This window comes from Tarenaya hassleriana, unplaced genomic scaffold (assembly GCF_000463585.1).
Source record: "Tarenaya hassleriana unplaced genomic scaffold, ASM46358v1 Cleome2, whole genome shotgun sequence".
NCBI classification, from domain to species: domain Eukaryota; kingdom Viridiplantae; phylum Streptophyta; class Magnoliopsida; order Brassicales; family Cleomaceae; genus Tarenaya; species Tarenaya hassleriana.
In genome coordinates this window covers 3,085,551-3,104,907 of record NW_010965372.1, presented here as the reverse complement: position 1 = coordinate 3,104,907, position 19,357 = coordinate 3,085,551, and the positions used below count along the sequence as shown (strand labels likewise).

The window sequence follows — 19,357 nt, the reverse complement described above, 5'->3', positions numbered from 1 at the left end:
TTAGAATTTAATTCGGTCCGGTTTTGTTTTTTTATTTGAATTCAATTCAGATTCGGTTTTTAATGATAAATTCGTATCTGAATTCGGTATTTTCAATTTCAGAAGAATTATATCCCCTCTGTGATGAATATCCAAGTCGTAAAAAATTCATCAAAAAACTTTGACAGTACAAATAAAAAAGCTAAACCACCACCGAGTCTAAACGAGCATCATATTAGGAAAAAAAAGGTCCTTGGAGAGAGAGTGTTCTAACCTCACCTTCCATCACTCTTCCTCCGAACCCGATTCTTCAGAACTCGACTCTTTCTTGTTCAAAGACCCATTCGCCTTCTTCTTCGACCCTCCTTTCTTCTCGTCCTCGTCTTCGCTGTATTCGCTCTCATAATCGTCGTAATCCTCTTCCTCGATCTCCTCTTCCTCCTCCATACCATCTTCCGCCATCACTCCCTCTTCTGTTACCATTCCACGGGTCCCGGCCCGGGTTCTCTTCAGAATCTTCACCTTCATCGGCATCTTTTTGTCGCAACCGATCCACGAATCGCACAAGCAGAAGCAAGTCAAGTTGTACGTCCCCTCTGCCGGCGCTTGGAATTTCCCCATCACCAGCCTCGACCCGTTTTTCACCTTCTCTATCGCTTCCCTCACTGCATCGTTCGTTTCCCTTATGCTCGCTCCCGACCCTTCCATCGTCTCCCCGATGGCCTTCGAAGCGGCGGTTATGGCCGCTGCTTCTTCCATGAAGTTCACTCTCTGAGAGAACCAGACGTTGTTCGAGACGGAATCTGCGAGAAGGAACCAGTAGTTCTCCTCCTTGTGGAAGGGGAAGAACGGGGCATGAGGAAGGGCGCCGATTAGGCCGTTGGGTCGTTTGAGAGTGACCCAAGCTTGAATGGTTACGATGTCGCCCTCTTGGATGCCTTCTTCGCCTTCCGTCTCGCAGGTTATGTCTATTGTCAGAGACGGCATCATCTCTAGAACCTTCTCGATGTCTGCCACATCAGAAGCCGACAATCCCGCAACCTGGGTGAGCAGTTCAGACCGGTCTTCCAAGCTCATTTCTTGTAGCTCCTGGAATGATCTGACCTTCTGAAATGAGAGAGGGACATCGGGTGAGTTCAACAAAAAAAGACGAAACATAAACTGAATCCCAGTTTTTTGCTGAGTATAAACATAAATGACAGCATGCCTTCCGCGATATCTTCTTGATGATGGCCTCACTGAAATGAGGAAGCTGCAAGAATGGAGCAATGCCTTCAGAAGATCCCGCAGATGATTTCCTCGCGCTAAGGGGAACGGCCTACGGTATTTGAGCTACAAAGTCAGCTTTTTCAGAGAGACAACATAAAGCCAGTTCTTCGTTCTGTCTTGAAAAAAAGTATCTATTGAAAGAGCATACATTTCTAGAAGACGAAATAGTAGATAATGCAGTAAAGATTGGAAAAAAATTGAACACCTGCACAATGCATTGAGAGAGCTCCACTACTCCAATAGCGGGTCTCAGCCATCCATGCCCTTGGGCAGTTCGAGGTATAACCGCCATCTGCAGGAACCTTACAAAGTTACATAGGTGCGGCCAAAAAAGATGGGTATCGAAATTACTAAATAAAAAAATGTTTACATGTAACATTTTTAGTTTTTGGTTAATAATACTATTGGTTCCAACAGGACAAGCAGTCAGCCAACTCTGTAGAAGAAATTACCTTCAGCAACTCTTCAAGAAGGCGAGGTGCAAGCTCTAGCACACGGCTGAAATCATGAAGCAGAGCTGGAGAGAGGACTGCTGATTCACGAGTTAACTGAGCCTGAATCAACAGTTCGGTCTGCACAGAAAAATGGAAAAAAAAAGGATTAAGTATTTGAGTTTTTCTTCAGCAATAAAACTTTGTACAACAGTTGAATAATAGATAAGATCACCTTGACTATCGCAGGATGCTGTTTCCAAAACTTAGCCTGCTCTTGCTTAATGTTCTTCAGGTCCAGATTTAACTCACTCCTGACCGACATAAAGAGCTTCTGGAGAGGCTCGTCATCAGTTCTACGAACAGGAATCTCCATGTATTCAGCTGCCTTGGTGAAAACTTCCATAACTTTGCTGGAAAACGAAGATACATGTCAAATGATAAAAAAACGCAACCTACTTTTGCCACACGTGTAGCATTTTTACTATGTTCAAAGGTAGAAATTTACATACTTTGGTGCTAAAGAGGGTTTCATTAGATAATAGTAGGCCGAAAGTGTCTGGTGCATAACATAGTTCCCGGTATACTTTGATGACCTCGAGAGATATATCACAGCAACCACAAGGGGTAGGAGAATACAAAGACCGACTATCCACAGTAATAATATGCCACCAGATGCTCCATCTATGTCTAGGAGAAATTGAGGAAGAGCAATGCCCATTTGAAATCCCTGCATCACAATACAGGATTTGGTTTCAAAAAGGTTTGTAAATGTGATGAAAAATCCATTTTTACTAAGAAAGTTGAAATATCCCAACCTGTCTGCCATCTGGATGGCCATACTTCTCAAAGTTTTCACGAGATATGGGATCCGTCAAAGCCTGGTAAGCTTTAGATATGAACTCCACAAAATATTTATGGGCCTCTGTACAGTAAGAGATGCAAATCAGGAGTAAGTGTCCAGAATGCAAAAACAGTAGCTGCAATCTTCTGCAGACAAAGGGAATAAGCTATTATCAACATTAAAACACAAAGGACTCTCACCTGGATCTGGGTTTTTATCAGGATGGTATTGGATGGACAGCCTCCTATATGCTTTTTTAATTTCTGAATCCGAAACTCCAGGTTCCAATCCAAGTATACTAAATGGTTCGAAAACTTGAACCTGTACCATCCAAGAATGTTAATGAGAAACTAAAAGTTACTAAAAGAAGGGGAACATTCAAGATCCGAAATTGAGACCACCCAAACAAATACAGGTAAACTATCAAGAATATGCAGAACAAATTGATATCATATAGCATCAGACCAAAAACAAAGTTTGAAGAGGAAATCACCTCGCGGCTCATGTTCTTAATGTAGTATATCAAGAATATCATAACGACCCAGAGCAGCACAAGTGTCAAGTTACTGCATGTCGAGAAATTTGAGATCTGCAGAAGTAAACCAGCATGTCAAGAGGCGTAGGCCATGCAATTCAATATAGCGAGCCCGTATTAGAGAGCAAAGCATCGATATTCACCAAGTGCGAGGAAGAACTAACCCGCTTAAATATGGATTTCTTGTACTTCCCTGAACGTTCACATTCGGAACACTGACAATGTATGGTCCTCGCTTTCTTCGAGACAGCACGGCATAACTTGGCTATTGTATAAGGCACCAAAGGAAGTGCCATTATTGTCAAAATAAAAATGGGAAACAATGAGCTATTTTCTTCTGATGCAGCCATTGGACCCTTCTACTTGAACAACCCTAAATCAGATACCCTGCTGTTCCTGCAGAGATAACTCTGGTTAGAATATGGCATCCGAGCGCTGAAACCAACCCAAAATGGTTCAATTTGGTGCAGCAAAAGCTTAGTATCATAGATTAAAAAAAAATCGAACTGAGGAAGAGCAATATATCATATTGAAAACTAAACTTTTATAGTCGAAGTCAACTCAAAACAATTACAGCCCTCAAACCCCCAAAAGCAGACAGATTCTGAGAGTGTACTACATCACATAATCATGCCCCGTACGTGCTTCTTTTGTCGCAATATTCATCGGCAAATATCGAAGAATTGAGAAAAAAAAACAACATAGAAATTCAAAGATCGAAATTACAAATCATGACAAACACGAGAGCAGCAAAACATCACTAATCAGAGCCCTAAGCTACAAACCGAATACGGAATTCATTCAGGAAACGCACCCAACATCAATTTGGATCGCAGAAGAAATAAGCACAGATCGGCCAAAGGTCAAATTACACAAAAAACAAATATTGTGATTTCAATAAATCACAAAAATCAAGTAAGCTTAAACATGAATTGTAATCACCTGAAAGATAAACCCTAGATCCGATCGCGATCTGATCCCGCTCTCTTTCTCCTCCTTCGCTGTGGAGCTAAGGGTGGAAACGAATTGAAGAAGAACAAGAAGAAGAAAGGAGCAGAACAAGAAACGCTCGTGAGAGAGATTTATTCAGATTTCATTTCACAAAACCAAAAAAAAAAAATATCTCGAGCGCAAGGGCTCTGAAATCGACGACTTTCCGGATCAGTTTTGGGCCCAATCAAAGCCCAATCCAGCCCGGAATGTTAATTTCATTTTTGTAAATAACATATTTAAATAAATACACAAACCATAAAATATTCATATACATATACATATATATATATAAACTCTTATATATTTCTAGATTAAAACTTTTAACTTTTTTCTATTCCATAATAATTTTTAAGAGTAGTTTAAGAAATAAGAATCTAATTTCATAACGGTTTTTTAAATTCGTTTAAAAGTGTAAGAATAATTTTTTATTTTACAAAAAGTTCATAATATAAAAATTTAATAATATTTTTATATTTTTATCAAAATTTTAAAATTCTTATATTTATTTGATTTTTTACAGTGTAATAATATGCCATTTTCCTTTTTAATTATAATAATTGGAATGTTAATTGTTTAGCTTTTATATATACATATTTGAAAAAGGTCATCAATGAGGACGACAGCACTTTCCCTTCATGTTATGTCATATTCATATATACATACACTTTCTCTTCATGTAAGAAATTGCCAATTCATTTGCATGATGAACGACTGTTTGTTCTTTTTCCTTCGAGGATTATGGAAAGTTAACACCCTTTTATATCTATATATATAAAATTGAGAATTATAAAACATATCACATATTAAATTTAGAGTTGTGTTAATTTTCAATACTTATCAATTAATTTACACTTTTCAACAACAAATCACCAAACCGAAACCCACGAGATGGAAAGCGAAACGTGCTCATTGCAAACGGACAAACGATCACAATGAAAAGGACAATCACATAATGGTATCATATATATATATATATATATATGATTTTGGCTTCAATAATAAAGCTTTGTGTGTAGCCATTGGTGGTTATTTCTTTCAAGCTTGATCCATCATAACCACTCTCCGGCATCCGATCCCACCCACATTCTTGATCTCAGATTACTCGACGGCTATCTAAGCTCATATGGGCCGCTAACTTGGTGTGCCAACTAGTTTTTTTTTTTGATAACCGGATCTCATGTACCAAAACCCATATCAATTCTGAAACATAAAGTCGGCTATGTATTTTGGATTATACGCTTTCTCCCAAAATTTGAGATTCGAACTCGAGTTGGGACAGACATTTTACGTCTCCATTTCACCGGTTAAACTATTTAAATTTGGATATAAGTAGCTATCTATACTTTTTGGACCGAAAGAAACTCGAGACTCCACACACAAACATTACGAATTTAAGTAATGTTTGTATCGAATCTAAGTAAAGAAATATACACAACATTTTAAAAAAATGAATTTAAATAAGTAAATACACACAACATTTAACCCACCAAAAAAAATGAAAGATGCTTAACCAACATCTCTCTCGTTCCCTTTTGATAGTAGAATATTTCGAAAAACCCATCCCTCATTCTAAAAATGATTTTTTTTTATTCATCGAAGAAAGAAAAAAAAAAGAGGAGACATGAAAATATGGGAAATTTTCTAGTGGTGGGTCCCTCATATCATCAACCATGATCCATCTTTTCTCATCATATAAAACCTCCCATTTGAAAACCCCGTAACCACATATATTTTTTTATATCATTCATCCAAGGTTTTATCTTCTAATCATCAAAATTTTTTCTAAAATGATTTTGTAATAACCTATATTTTTCATTGTTTTTTTTTGGGTATAAGGTATTTGTATCAGTTAAACAGGAGCGTGTACAAGAAAAGAAGTTTCAAAATATAAGTTTTTATCTTATATATTTTCCATTGTTATACTAGGTGATATATATATATATATATATATATATATCCAGAGACTTTAAAGAAGATAAAAATAACATATAGTCTAAAAGATAATATTATTATTTACGTATACCGCGTATATATATAAATATATATATTAAAAGCCAAAATCACACGATTTCGTGAATGGTCTTTTGGCCTTTTTTTTTTCTTTCCTTTTTCCGGTCAATTCCTGCAACTGAAGTGCTTCTTTGGTTGTTCCCTTTGTACTCTCGCATTCACGACCGTTCATCCATCTGTTTAATTTCTCTTCCAATATAATTCAACACTGTTAATGTTAGTCTTATTCCCACACCGCACACATATACACATACAGATACACATACACATATATATGTGTAGTATGTATAGGCGGATCCACTTTATAGTCATTGGTCATGTATCCAATCACTAGAGAAAAAAGGAAGAAGTTTTTTTAAAAAATAAATTTAAAGAAAAATTATATATAAATATCTAAATTTTTATAAAAATTTCAAATAAATATATAAATTTTAAAAATTTCTATATAAATATTTGAACTTTTCGAAAATTCTGTATAAATACCCAAACTTTTGAATTTTTTTTCAAATAAACCTAAAATTCATTAATAATATTGACTACTTTTATTTGAAAAATACCTGAAGTTTGAATTTATTTATACAATTTTAAAAAGTCTAGATATTTATATAAAAATTTTAAAAAGTTCAAATATTTATATGCAAGTTTAATATTTCAGATATTTATTTGAGATTCTTATAAATGTTTAGATATTTATATGCAAATTTCTCTACATTTAATACAATTTTAAAAAAATGGATATTATCCCCAGTTATTATGATATGCAAGTATATATCCCAATTAAATTTGTTTCTAAATCCGTTACTGTATGTATATATATATGTGTATATATATATATGCATATGTATATGAACCGTTTAAACTCGGAGAATACCTCTTTTTTTTTGCATGTGTGAACGATTTTATTAGAATGGCTTCTCTCAAACAATATGTATGGAACTTTTTTAAAGTTTCTGTTCCATACTAAAATGCTTTAACATGGCCGAAAAGCGATTTAATGTTTCCATTGTACCTTTTCAAGTATTAAATGTTATTTTAATAAAAACTATATTCCATATCCAAAATTAATGCAACAATAATCAATATAAAATAATTGACAAATCAAAGGAAAAAAAGCATATGCATATATGTATATGTATATGAATGCATGTGATCGTATTATATTTTAAATGTCTATGCAAATTATCGAGCCCCGAAAGCAGAGGGGAAAGAGATCTGCATGCATTTTTTTGAGATTGTTTTTTCTATAAAAAAAAAAGTGGTCCCTACTTTTGACAAATTTTCAAAGTCAAAGATGAGGAATAGTATGAATATGCAAAAATAGTGTAATAAAAAAATTATTATTATAATATATATTCTTGGCATTATTTCAGATGACACGTCAAAACTTTAATCATCGTTTGTATATATATATATTAGATGTTTTGTGATCAAATCTATTAAAAATAAAATTTTAGGTTTGGATGACTATAAAATCCGAAATTCACACGAATTAAATATATTTCCCACTTAAACGAGCCGACGTGGCAAAAAATAGTTTCATCAATCAACACCGAAACAAAAACAAAAAAGAGTATAAAATATGAAAAAATACCAAGGGAAAAAAATAAACATGAAAATTTTCAATGTATAAATGGTGAAAAGAAATGCCATCTCTCTCTCTCTCTAACTCAAGAAAAAAAGTCAGCTCCCCTCCTTTGCGCACTTTCTCTCTCTATCTCTCTCTCTACAGACAGAAAAAGAAGAAAGCTTTCGGAGAACTCAACACAGAGATCGATGTCTGAAGATTGGGATCTCTTCGCCGTCGTTAGAAGCTGTGGCTCTTTAGCTTCGAGCATCGCCGGTGATGGAGGAGATGAAGATAAAGACGACGACGACAGTCGAAAACCAGAGAACCCTCTTTCTTCCTTGGCGGCAGGATTCAGCTTCGACCGACAAGAACCTTCCTCGTTCCCTGACGGAGACGACAGGGATAGAAACACAGCCATGGAATCTTCTTCCAATTGTAATAAGCTTCGAGATTCTCGCAAGCCCTTCTTGTCAAGTTGTTGTTCTTCATCTTCGTCTTCGTCTTCGTCTTCTTCGCCTTCGTTGGTTTCTACTGTCAACAATGTCTTGAAACGAGAACAAGGAAATAAGCCGCAAGCTCGGAAAGCTCTCGGAGGGGTTAGGGTTTTTCCGAGCTCTGAAACTACGATTCCTCCTCCTCCTGTTTTTGTTTTCAGAGGTCAACGAGAAGAGCAACAGCAACCTCAAGCTCCTGCTCGATCTCGAAAGCGGTAATATTTTCATCTTCGTGATATTATATATATAGCTTGATGTGTGTTCTTATCTTTTCAGGATCAAACCCATGTTTAAAGTTTCTTCCTTTTCTATTTTTTCCGGCAAAGGGCATTCAAAGTTTCTTCCTTTTTTTTTTTTTTGTTGGTATCTTCAAATTGTATAGAAAAAACCAGCAGAAGAGAACAATATGCCATGTAACTCAAGAAAACCTGTCTTCTGATATGTGGGCATGGCGTAAATACGGGCAAAAACCCATCAAAGGCTCCCCATACCCGAGGTCCAATCTTTCTCTCTAACTTTCTTTCTGGCTCATTTTCTCGGGAAAATCACATCCGGGTCAGAAAAAGGTTAAACGGATCGGGTCAATTTAATCGCACAGGAACTACTACAGATGCAGCAGCTCAAAGGGGTGTTCGGCAAGGAAACAAGTGGAGAGAAGCAACTTAGATCCAAACATACTCGTCGTCACATACACCGGAGAACACACTCATCCCCGACCAACTCACCGGAACTCTCTCGCCGGAAGCACCCGGATCAAGCCCCAAACCGTTAACCCGGAGTTACCGGGTCAGGCGAAACCCGGGCCCAACGACGCTGCAAAGCCGTCGGAGATTCTCTCGCCGACGACGCCGTTGAAGGAAAACGACGTCATTCAGGGAACGCATGTGGATGAAGATGATGCTGATGCTGATGTTGATGTTGATGATGATGATGGTGGTGGCGATGGTCATGATGATCATGTGGATGGTCTATTATCTATTGATTCCTAATTTGACTGTGAGGGATCGAGAGAATTTGTTCTCGAACGTGCAAGGTTTCGTCGGAGCTTTTCCTTCTTGGTCACCCGGCGGTTCCGCCGCCGGAGAGGGCGGTGGATGAGGATGAATCTCCGGTCAGAAGCAAAAAGTCAGTTTTTTGCCCTTCATATACGTTTTTTTTACCGTATCATTTACTGACGTTACTGTATGGGTTTCTTGGTAATTTTTACCATTTCCCTTATCTTATATCACATAAATACACATAATTTGTTAGTTTTAGCCTTTTAGATGATTTAGATAAATAAAATGTTGTAATAATATGTGGGTTAATTTCGTGCACATGTAGCCTTCTAATTCTCGAGGCCTTTTTTTAATCAATTTAAATCAACACACTGTAAATTACAATTTTGTCATGCATGTATATAATATGATAGAGATTTCTGGTGGATTGTACTTTATCATTTATTTTTGGAATTTTAATTTCACGACAATATTCAAAAAAGAACAACCCCTCAAATTTCCCTTTTTCATAAATGCACTAACGAAAATTTATAGAAATTATATATATATATATATATATGTAAAGCCATATTGTTTGCTCAAAATTTATTTGTACAACTAATTAACAAACAACCAGCAAAGCTTATTAATTATCCTGACGAGCCATAATTAATTAAATTAAAACATGAGAGTAGAATAATTAAAATAAAAATGGTCATGTGGTTATGCACACTCTCTCGTGAGATAAAAGCCGCTATAACCGGACTCGGGTTCACGGTCTGAACCGATGCTTATTTAATATGTCAACCAACTTTTTTTATTTTAATTATTTCTGTATTTTCGTGAATCGAAAATTGGTCAAATATATATTTTATTCAGTCTCACATGATTATTACGGGCTAATTAACTCTATGTTCAGTTACAATCCTTCTCTCGAAACATCGAAGTAGGGTCGTTAAAGATATATAATTAAATGGGTGTGACGAAACTTTATAATATGGTCGGTCCAGATTCTCATGACATGCAAGTTGCGAGCTCTCTTGTCTTATATTACAACTTTTAAGTGTTTTCTTGTTATTACAAGTATTTTATATACCAAAAATTAAATTGAGTAAATGTCATGGACAATTTGATACATATATGTGATTTTGTATTATCGGTAACTAAATTCCGTATATTACAAAATAAAAAAACATACAAGTTCTACCGTGAACCAATATATCACGTGACGAATAAAATGTCTATCAATATGTTTGATTATCGTCACCAAAATTTAATAAAATTAGAACATCTATTATATGTCGTTTTCAATCTGGCCAGTTATGGTTTTTTTAAAATTACAATATTTAATTAATATATCGTATCAAACATAAAATTTAATGTGTAGATATGATTAAATAATTATTTTTTAACTAGTGAAACTGAAGTATATAGAAATTAAGTTTTCTCATTTGTTGAGTAATTTATCACTAATCTTTTTAGAATTTCATTTCCTCTAAGAATCATTATGTTTAGAAGAAGACATGATTTTTAATTCCATCCGATTAACTACACTATTGAAATCATGTAAGATAATTTGGTAAGCATTTCTTAATATAATCAAAATTAATAATATGTTTAAGATTAACCATATTTTGCAATTCAATTTTACAACACTTCAAAATACTAACACAATATATTTAAAACTTGGACATATGAACCAAAGGAAAACATAATTCTTAATAATTTCAGGTAGCTTCTAATTCATATTCCATCTAAAAAAAACAAGCCATAAAAAAAAAGAAAAAAAGAAAAAGAAAAGCAAAGCAAAGCAAAGAGATCATAGCAAAATTCATGTAAAAGTAAAAAGCCTGTGTGGGCCCAACTACTGACGGCTCATTAATTAATATGAGACTATTTCAGGCCCGTGGACTATGGGCCCGAGTATCCAATGCCACGTGGCGCATAAGGTAAGCTCTATAATTCCGTCCATGTTCGATTGCTTCTGCGAGCTCAACGTTTCCTTCTTCGTGAGGGGTTGACACTGAAACCACTAAAGAGATTTCGCCGGAGTCCGGAGAGAGAGAGAGAGAGAGAGAGAGAGAGAGAGAGAGAGAGAGAGCATTGCCGGAAGAGATGTTCCTCCGGGCGGTTGGACGGCCATTGTTGGGGAAAGTGAAGCAGACGACGGGGATCGTAGGCCTGGACGTGGTCCCCAACGCGATGGAGGTGTTGATCGATCTCTTCTCCAAAACCCTAAAGGAGACCCAGGACGTGCCGGAGGGATGAAGGCTACAGGAAGACCGTCTCAAGGTTTGTCAGGAGGAGGAAGATTGGGAGATGATCGCGAAGCGCCTCGGTCGTGGCCAGGTCGAGGAGCTCTTCGAGGAGGCTCGCGATGAGCTCACTCTCATCAGCAAAATGATCGGTTCGTGTTCTTCTTCTTCTTCTTCTTCTTCGTTTCATTTTTTACCCATTTTCGCGTGATTTTGGTATGTTCATTTTGTTGTTTTACTTCGTCTTCGAAAGTTAACATTTGTTTTCTCGTGTAACCTCAGCTGTTTTCTAGCTTTGATCCGGAGTTGTTCTTCCATGGACAGCGTTGAAGTGCTAATAATCTTCGAATTGATCAATGGGGCATCATACACTTTATCCAATTTTATCTTCCTTACTTTTCCATGATTTAGAAAAATGATGTTTCCTCTCTGCAAGAACACTCTCCACTCTTAAAGGTGTGAATCCTGTTCCCATCTCTTACAATTATAGACCTTTTGAGCAACCGTGTTGCAAGGGACATGAAATTATGGCAGTCTCTACACAGGCTTTTGTTCTTGACCACGCAAATCACGGCCTTGGGAGATGCATTCAGAAGACCAAATGCCACAGCTCGTTTCGCACTGTGGTAGCTGGCATCTTCGTTATCACGGTATCTATACCCTGCTCTTTTGAACTTGCTCTTTAGGGATTCTATCTCTCTGTGAATCTCATTCACTGTTTCAGCTGATTCAACATCTCCGGTGACAAAGTTGTGAACTTTCCCGCGAATTTCCACAGAGCTTTGGCTGGACTTCTTGCTTAAACCCATCTCTTTCATCAAGTGTCGAGTCTTTTGGGCCAAATCGGGCTTGCCAGAGTCGTCGTATAAGTCTGCCAGAAGAATGTAGAAGGCTGGATCACATGGGGCAAGTGCTATGCCTCTGTTTGCCATATCTTCACCTAATGGCAAGTTCATATGGAATCTGCAAGCCCTCAACAACGTTTTGTAGATTAATGCATTCGGCTTCAATGGCATCATCTCCAGAACTCCTGCTGCTTCCTCTAGCCGCCCAGCTCGGCCTAAAATTTCTAGCAGATGGGCATAGTGGTCTATCTGTGGCTCGATGTTGTGAACCTCAGTCATGGACCGGAAATACTCGAGACCCATTTCGGTGATTTTGCCATTGATGCAAGCAGACAGCAATATCAAGAAAGTTACTGAATCAGGCTGGATTCCTTTCAATCTCATATCCTCGAAAGTGGAGAGAGCAGGAGCTATGCAGCCGTTTGATGCCAACCCAGATATCAACCCGTTCCAAGAAACCACATCAGGCTCAGGTATCTCATTGAAAGCTTTCTTTGCACATTCCAGGAAACCGAATTTTCCATACATGTCAACGAGAGCATTCGAAACTGACATGCCACTGCTAAAACCGGCTTTTACAGAATAACAATGAAGATGTTTCCCAGTTTCAAGAGCTCCCAAGTTGGCTGAAGCAGAGACAAACCCAGGGAAACTGAACTGATCCATTTTGATCCCTTCCTCACGCATTCGATTAAGGAAGGTTAGTGCCATTTCATGCTTACCCAACTCGTTGAATCTCGTAACCAAGATGGTATAAGTGATGTTATCCCTATACTCCATCATTGTAGCTACTTTCCAAGCATAATTCACCTTACCCGAGCTAGCATACACGTCGACAAGAGAATTCCCTACTATTATCTCACCGTCTAAGTTTCTTCTGAGTATATATCCATGGATCTCGAGAACCTGACTTACTGATTTGACTTGGCTGCAGGCTCTAAGAACGCAAGAGAGGGTAACAGCATTGGGTTGTACTCCTTGTCTTACCATCTCCATCAACAGTAAAACACAGTCTCTCTCAAACCCATGACGATCCACAAGTCCTGAGATTAAGGTTGTCCAAGAGATGACATCTGGTGAACTCATAGACCTGAACACTCTCAAAGCATCTTCTTCCATTGATGAGCATTTCATGTACATATTCATGAGTGAATTTCCAATATCAACACTGTCCTCCAGAGCAACTTTAACTGTCTGTGAATGAATCTGCTTGCCTAAATCCAGTGACTGAACCGAGGAACACACGCTCAACAAAGCAGAGTAAGTGAAGTTATTTGGTGGAAAACCCGAAACTTGCATCTCATGGAATGTAGCAACAGCTTCTTTGCATCTCGAGTTTCTCGCAAAACCCGATACCACAGACGTCCAAAGAAACACATCCTGGTCCTGGTCCCGGTCCCGATCCCAGGTCGAATTCAAAACCTGCACAGCTTCTTCCATTCTACCGAACCGAGAGTAGAAACCGACAAGAGATGTCTTTAGTACCACATTTAGCAATACCCCTCGAACTATTACGTGGGCATGAAGCAGTTCTCCATAACCTAAACCGAGAAAGGAAGAAGCGTTAAGAAGTTTAACGTAGGTAAACTCATTCGGAGGAATCCCAGAATCAATCATATCAACGTAAAGCTTCAGCGCATCACTCCATTTCCGAGCTTCAACCATGGAAGATATCATCGTAGTCCACGAGATGGTATCGCCATTATCAACGGATACAAACAATTCACGAGCTTCCTTCAATTTCCCGCACTTGGAGTAGAAATCAATCAAGCCACTGCATATAACGGGATTTACCTCAAACCCGTTCTTCACGACAGAGCAATGAACACGAGCTCCGTATTCATGGTGTCCTAAACCAGCACATGACCGTAACACAGAAGAGAACGTGAACTCATTCGGGCGAATGCCTGAAATCAACATCTCGTCAAACACCTCAAGGGCTGACCCAAGTTGTCGACTTTTGGTATATGCAGAGATCATCACCGTCCATGAAACCACATCCCTCTCGAGCATTTCCTCGAACAATTTACGGGCGTTACCGGTGCAATCCGATTTCGAGTAAAGACGGAGTAGATTGTTGCAGAGATCGAGAGTTCCTTGAAGACCCAGTTTAATAATCGGACTGTGAATGTGTAACCCTTCTCTCGAAGAGATCGAATTACAGATCGAGAGAATCCGAAGACACGAGTCGTGAAGATGGGCGAGTTCGTTTTTGCGGGAGAGAAATGTGGTGGCGGCTTTGCTCGTCATTTTGTCGGATTCGTGTTGCTACCAGAAGCTTCAACCTCAACGGTTCTTTCATCGTCGTCTCGCAACATCACAGTTTTTAAAAAACACATCCATGTTTTTGGAACCCTAGTTACACGGGGATTTCGTACCACCCCATGTATTAGTTGGATCACTTGTATTTTGGTTTTGCTTTTATTTGTTTTTGAAAAGTTAAATACATTTTGTTATTCAAAATACATAATAATGTAATTGTACATAAATTATATCACGTTTTTTAAGTTTGGAGAGAAATTTTGATTGGTTTTTTAAGTTTGGAGAGAAATTTTGATTGGTTTTTGAAGTATGGGTGAGAATTTTGAAGAATTTTTAAAGTTCGAAATAGTAGAGCAGATGATGAATTAATGAAATCATGGGAAGAACTATGGTTTCTAAAATAAAAAAGTTAAAATAATATATTTTTATAATATAAAAATCAAATTATATTAGACTCGATGATCCGTTAGATCCGATTATTTAGTTTTTTTTTTATATAGTGAGAATCTGTTTCACAGCTCTTCAGTTCGGACGATATCTCGGACAGTAAACTCTTCGTCTTCTCGTAATAACCGGCAAATCACGTGGAACAGTAAAACCAGCCAAAACTGATTCCATACGGAGGTATTTTATCATTTTCCAACTGAGTTATGGACTTCTTCTGATTTTTTGAAAATTTCGTTAGATATTCGACCAATAATAGATAACAAATCTCAAAACCGAAAAAAACAAAATACAAATTTGAAAATCAATTACTTCCAAAAGATCATTTATGCATTCGACCTTACGACCAAAATGAAATACAAAGAGAAATAAAATCTCTAATAGGCTATTTATTTTTGAAGCCCATATATGCTAAGTTTGAAATTAAAAGAGTTGGGCTTTTGCATGAGCCTTATCCCTCGGATTTTAAAATAAACAAAAATAAAGTCAACAACATAAATATACAAAAATAATACCAAGAAAATGTTGCTTTTTTTTAAAAAAACTTTATCAAATGTTAGGAGACAAAAAGCTAAACCACAAAATCATTACTCTAATTTGCTATTATCATCCTAACTTCATTCTACGAGGTTTCTTTTTGTATATGATTTTCCCCTAATCATGTTACATTTTTTCCCCGTATTGGTCTATCCACCAATTCATTTACGTAATCTATAATTATCAATGATTTATTTCGTTAATAATGATAATTGAACTTTTGTATTTAATCAACCTCACTGCAATATGGTCACATTGAAAATGTGTTCAACGTCAAACCAATGATATTCAGACTTCACGTTGAAAGCATATTATTTATATATGAAATTATTGTATGTTTGTAAACTCACATGCAATGCATTTCAGACTTCCGTGACTAAATAATGGCCTCGATTTGTGTAAAAGAAAGGCTTAAAAAGCTACCTGAAACCGTTTATTATATTTATATCACTCACTCATTCGACAATATGCGTATAAAGTGCATATAATATAGAAAAATTCAATCGATATGTGATGATGAAACACTACATGTAAATATACATATATATATATATACACACGCACACAAAAACACACGCAGAGAAAGATCTTTCCACGGGACAAAAATACTAAAAAAAAAAAAAATTATGAAAGCGGCATTAAATTAATGTCTATATATTCCATAGACGAAGGGAAACATATTAAGCTAAATGGTCGGGGGGGACATGGGACCCACAATGAGAATCTAAAACAAAATCTAAAGTGAGGAGACAGAACAAATCTGTAAACAAAGTTTGAAGGGGAATATTACAAAAATACCTTTAAATGTCGATTTCACTTACATCACATACCCTTCAAAAAAAAAACTTCAAACAAAAACTGTAAAAGAATGAAAAGACATCGTTACCCCTTTTAAAAAATACACGTGTCAACATCTGAAGGAAAAAGACCAAATATTGAGAAGTTACTAAATTAAAAAAATTTGAAAAACCAAACAGTTTTTTTTTGCCCCTTTTCGACAGACACTTTCATTTCTTCATAGTGTCGTTCCTTCTTCTTCATTTTCTCTTCACTCTGATTTTTCTGTGCGATTTTTCTGTGCGATTTTTCTGTGCGATTTTTCTGTGCGATTTTTCTGTGCGATTTTTCTGTGCGATTTTTCTGTGCGATTTCGTCAAACTCGTCAAATTTTCACGAAGAATGGCTTCGTCTTCATCATCTTCGGCCCCCTCTTCGGACCCTACTTGCGAAGACCTCCAGGTATAGTTTTTTAACTCCGCAAAAATCAAATTTTTTAGGGTTTCGGGTATACATTGAGATTCGGTTTTAGATTTTCTATTAAGTTTTCGTTAAGAATAGGGTTTGAAATAAAAATTTGAAAAACTATGGTTTGAATGATAAATTGTTACTGAAATATCGAAATAGGGTTTTCGGATTGGGTGAGAAACAGTGTTTTGTGAAAAAGACGGATAGAAATCGAGTCACGATGATATTGTCGACAGTCGGATGCACTAAAACATAGATTAATGGTCATGGTAGATATTAGTTAAACTTAGCGCACCCGTCAAACAAGTCAAACTATTCGAGTCTCAAAAATGTTCAAACTCGTCAAACAAGTCGGCGTTTGACGAGTTTGACGAGTTTGACGAGTTTGACGAGTTTGACGAGTTTGACGAGTTTGACGAGTTTGACGAGTTTGACGTGTTTGACGAGTTTGATAATGAGTGTTAAATTTGTTTTTGCAGGTACCTTTTGTGTATGATTTTAAGGACATTCATATGGCTCCTAAGATCACGACGAAATGTTATCCATATCAGACTGTTAGATCTCTTAAAAAGGCCTTGACGGATGAAGAATTTACATATTTCCAAAAAGAATCCCAGTTTCGGCATATTTTCCATCTTGGGTGTAAGGACACATTGAAGATGGTTCCGGCATCAGTCCTCTTACATCGGGCACTAAAATTGGAAGGAGAAGTGAAACAACTATGGTTTGTTCTGAATGGCGTGCCCATCAGATATTCGATCACCGAGCATGCGATTATCTGCGGCCTAAATTGTGAAAAGTATCCACAAGACTGGGCTAAATGTAAGGGAACCCAGTTTCGGATGAAAATGTTTGGACATTCAAAGGTGACAATATCCGAAGCGATAAAGAAGCTGTATGCCACTCCAACCAAAGATGTGGAGGACAGGAGAAGATTAGCAATAATCATATTGCTAGGTGGAGTATTAGACCATGGAATCAAGAACAATGATGTGATTCCAAATGATGCAGTTGACATGGTCAACAATCTGGAATTTTGTGAAGGGTTTCCTTGGGGGAGATACACTTTCGAAAGAACAATCGATCATATACTGAAGTTGTATGTAAGCAGTCCTACACCGAGGGCTCAGTGACACTTCCCTGGATTCGTAATACCTCTTATGGTGAGTTACTTTTTTCGTTCTTCTTCTCTTTGTTTCTTTCTTTTCTCTTTCTTCTTTCTCTCCGTCCTACCACCGACATCGATCTCACGAATGTTCTCATAACAAATACTTGACGGGTTCATCCTCAATTTTTGCATCCAACTTTGCACCAACGGATGACTACTTTCATCCTCATGTATGTTAAAAAACAGACGAGTTTGACGTTTAGTTATAATAGATGACATTTGACGAGTTTGACGAGTTTGACGAGTTTGACGTGTTTGACGAGTTTGACGTGTTTGACGAGTTTGACGAGTTTGACGAGTTTGACCAGTTTGACGAGTTTGACCATAATCCGGATCACTGATACCAAATCTGTTAAAATGTTCTCAGGGTATTCGAAGTGTTCTTCAATTAGATGAGGAAGAGGAACATATGTTTTTTAACATACATGAGGATGAAAGTAGTCATCCGTTGGTGCAAAGTTGGATGCAAAAATTGAGGATGAACCCGTCAAGTATTTGTTATGAGAACATTCGTGAGATCGATGTCGGTGGTAGGACGGAGAGAAAGAAGAAAGAGAAAAGAAAGAAACAAAGAGAAGAAGAACGAGAAGAAGAAGAAGGAGAAGGAGAAGGAGAAGAAGAAGGAGAAGAAAGAATAGAGGAAGAGGAAGGAGAAGACGAAGAAGGAGAAAAAATATCCTTCAAAAAGATGTTGAAGAAGATTGTAAAAGACTCCGAAAAAAGAATAATTGCAAGAGTTGAGAAGAAAGTAATTGAAAAAGTGAAAAGAATTCTGGAGAGGGCAGGAATCAATGTGGAAGGAGTCGATTGGTCTGAGATACAAGACAACGAGTTCGAGTTTAGATCTCGTTTTTCGGATGAGAATGTAGACCTTCCACAGGACGAGCAAGGTATGGTGTTACACTTTAGACTTTATTTGGGCAAACCGAGTTAGGAGGAGTTAGATTGGTTTGACTCTTTTGATTGACGAGTTTGACCAGTTTGACTCTTCTGGTTGACGAGTTTGACTGATATTCATATAATTGGTCATATGTAGGACATCAATCTGTGCAAGAATCTGACAATGATCAAGAGGATATAGAATCTGACAATTATCAATTCTGAACCATGAACATATCAATAAACATCCCGTATAACAAATTTTATAGGTAAAAAACAATCGGAGCTAACTGAATTGAACACCTTATTTTGTTTAGCAATGCATGTTACCCCAAACGAAACCCTAATGTTCTATTACACTTTATGTTACACATTGGTCTAGGGTAGAATTTATCATTTTCTCAGATGCTCTCCTTATAACAAAAACACGCTCAATACGTCATAATAGACCCTGTACACAACTTTGAACCATCGGAATTTAATTTTGACCACAGGTTGACCGCGTTGACTCGTCAAACTCGTCAAACACGTTAAACTCGTCAAACTCGTCAAACTCTCTGATTTTGCGAATTTATCAATTCTGAACCATGAACATATCAATAAACACCCCGTATAACAAATTT

At 37.1% G+C, this 19,357-nt stretch overlaps 4 protein-coding genes across 4 annotated transcripts; 2 read left to right on the top strand and 2 right to left on the bottom strand.

Annotated features, from left to right (window-relative positions):
- Window positions 1-89: 89 nt before the first annotated feature.
- Window positions 90-4,146, bottom strand: LOC104811944 (dnaJ protein ERDJ2A). Its single transcript, XM_010538832.2, has 11 exons — window positions 4,001-4,146; window positions 3,223-3,454; window positions 3,017-3,112; window positions 2,724-2,844; window positions 2,498-2,604; window positions 2,192-2,409; window positions 1,915-2,092; window positions 1,701-1,820; window positions 1,454-1,540; window positions 1,187-1,297; window positions 90-1,086 (listed from the first exon to the last, which is right to left on the bottom strand). The coding sequence occupies exons 2-11, from the start codon at window positions 3,406-3,408 to the stop codon at window positions 265-267; spliced, it is 2,046 nt and encodes a 681-aa protein (XP_010537134.1). The 5' UTR covers window positions 3,409-3,454; window positions 4,001-4,146; the 3' UTR covers window positions 90-264.
- A 3,594-nt stretch (window positions 4,147-7,740) lies between these two features.
- Window positions 7,741-9,505, top strand: LOC104811943 (probable WRKY transcription factor 27). The gene is given in 4 exon segments (XM_010538831.1): window positions 7,741-8,337; window positions 8,505-8,618; window positions 8,721-9,096; window positions 9,098-9,505. Coding segments are annotated over 4 exon segments (1,116 nt in total). The 5' UTR covers window positions 7,741-7,834; the 3' UTR covers window positions 9,221-9,505.
- A 2,010-nt stretch (window positions 9,506-11,515) lies between these two features.
- LOC104811942 (pentatricopeptide repeat-containing protein At5g52850, chloroplastic) lies at window positions 11,516-14,606 on the bottom strand. The gene has a single exon (XM_010538830.2). The coding sequence runs from the start codon at window positions 14,447-14,449 to the stop codon at window positions 11,762-11,764; it is 2,688 nt and encodes an 895-aa protein (XP_010537132.1). The 5' UTR covers window positions 14,450-14,606; the 3' UTR covers window positions 11,516-11,761.
- Window positions 14,607-16,593: 1,987 nt separating this feature from the next.
- LOC104813280 lies at window positions 16,594-17,820 on the top strand. Its single transcript, XM_010540848.1, has 2 exons — window positions 16,594-16,681; window positions 17,167-17,820. The coding sequence occupies exons 1-2, from the start codon at window positions 16,622-16,624 to the stop codon at window positions 17,818-17,820; spliced, it is 714 nt and encodes a 237-aa protein (XP_010539150.1). The 5' UTR covers window positions 16,594-16,621.
- Window positions 17,821-19,357: the final 1,537 nt, after the last annotated feature.

What these genes read in the sequence shown, in the direction of transcription:
- LOC104813280 (XM_010540848.1), top strand. Translation starts at nt 16,622, where the DNA reads ATGGCTTCGTCTTCATCATCTTCGGCCCCCTCTTCGGACCCTACTTGC. An exon ending in CTACTTGCGAAGACCTCCAG is followed by an intron (nt 16,682 to 17,166) that starts GTATAGTTTTTT and finishes TTGTTTTTGCAG; the next exon opens with GTACCTTTTGTGTATGATTT.
- LOC104811942 (XM_010538830.2), bottom strand. Translation starts at nt 14,449, where the DNA reads ATGACGAGCAAAGCCGCCACCACATTTCTCTCCCGCAAAAACGAACTC.
- LOC104811944 (XM_010538832.2), bottom strand. Translation starts at nt 3,408, where the DNA reads ATGGCTGCATCAGAAGAAAATAGCTCATTGTTTCCCATTTTTATTTTG. An exon ending in AGCATCCTGCGATAGTCAAG is followed by an intron (nt 1,821 to 1,914) that starts GTGATCTTATCT and finishes TTTTCTGTGCAG; the next exon opens with ACCGAACTGTTGATTCAGGC. An exon ending in TTCTTGAAGAGTTGCTGAAG is followed by an intron (nt 1,541 to 1,700) that starts GTAATTTCTTCT and finishes AGGTTCCTGCAG; the next exon opens with ATGGCGGTTATACCTCGAAC.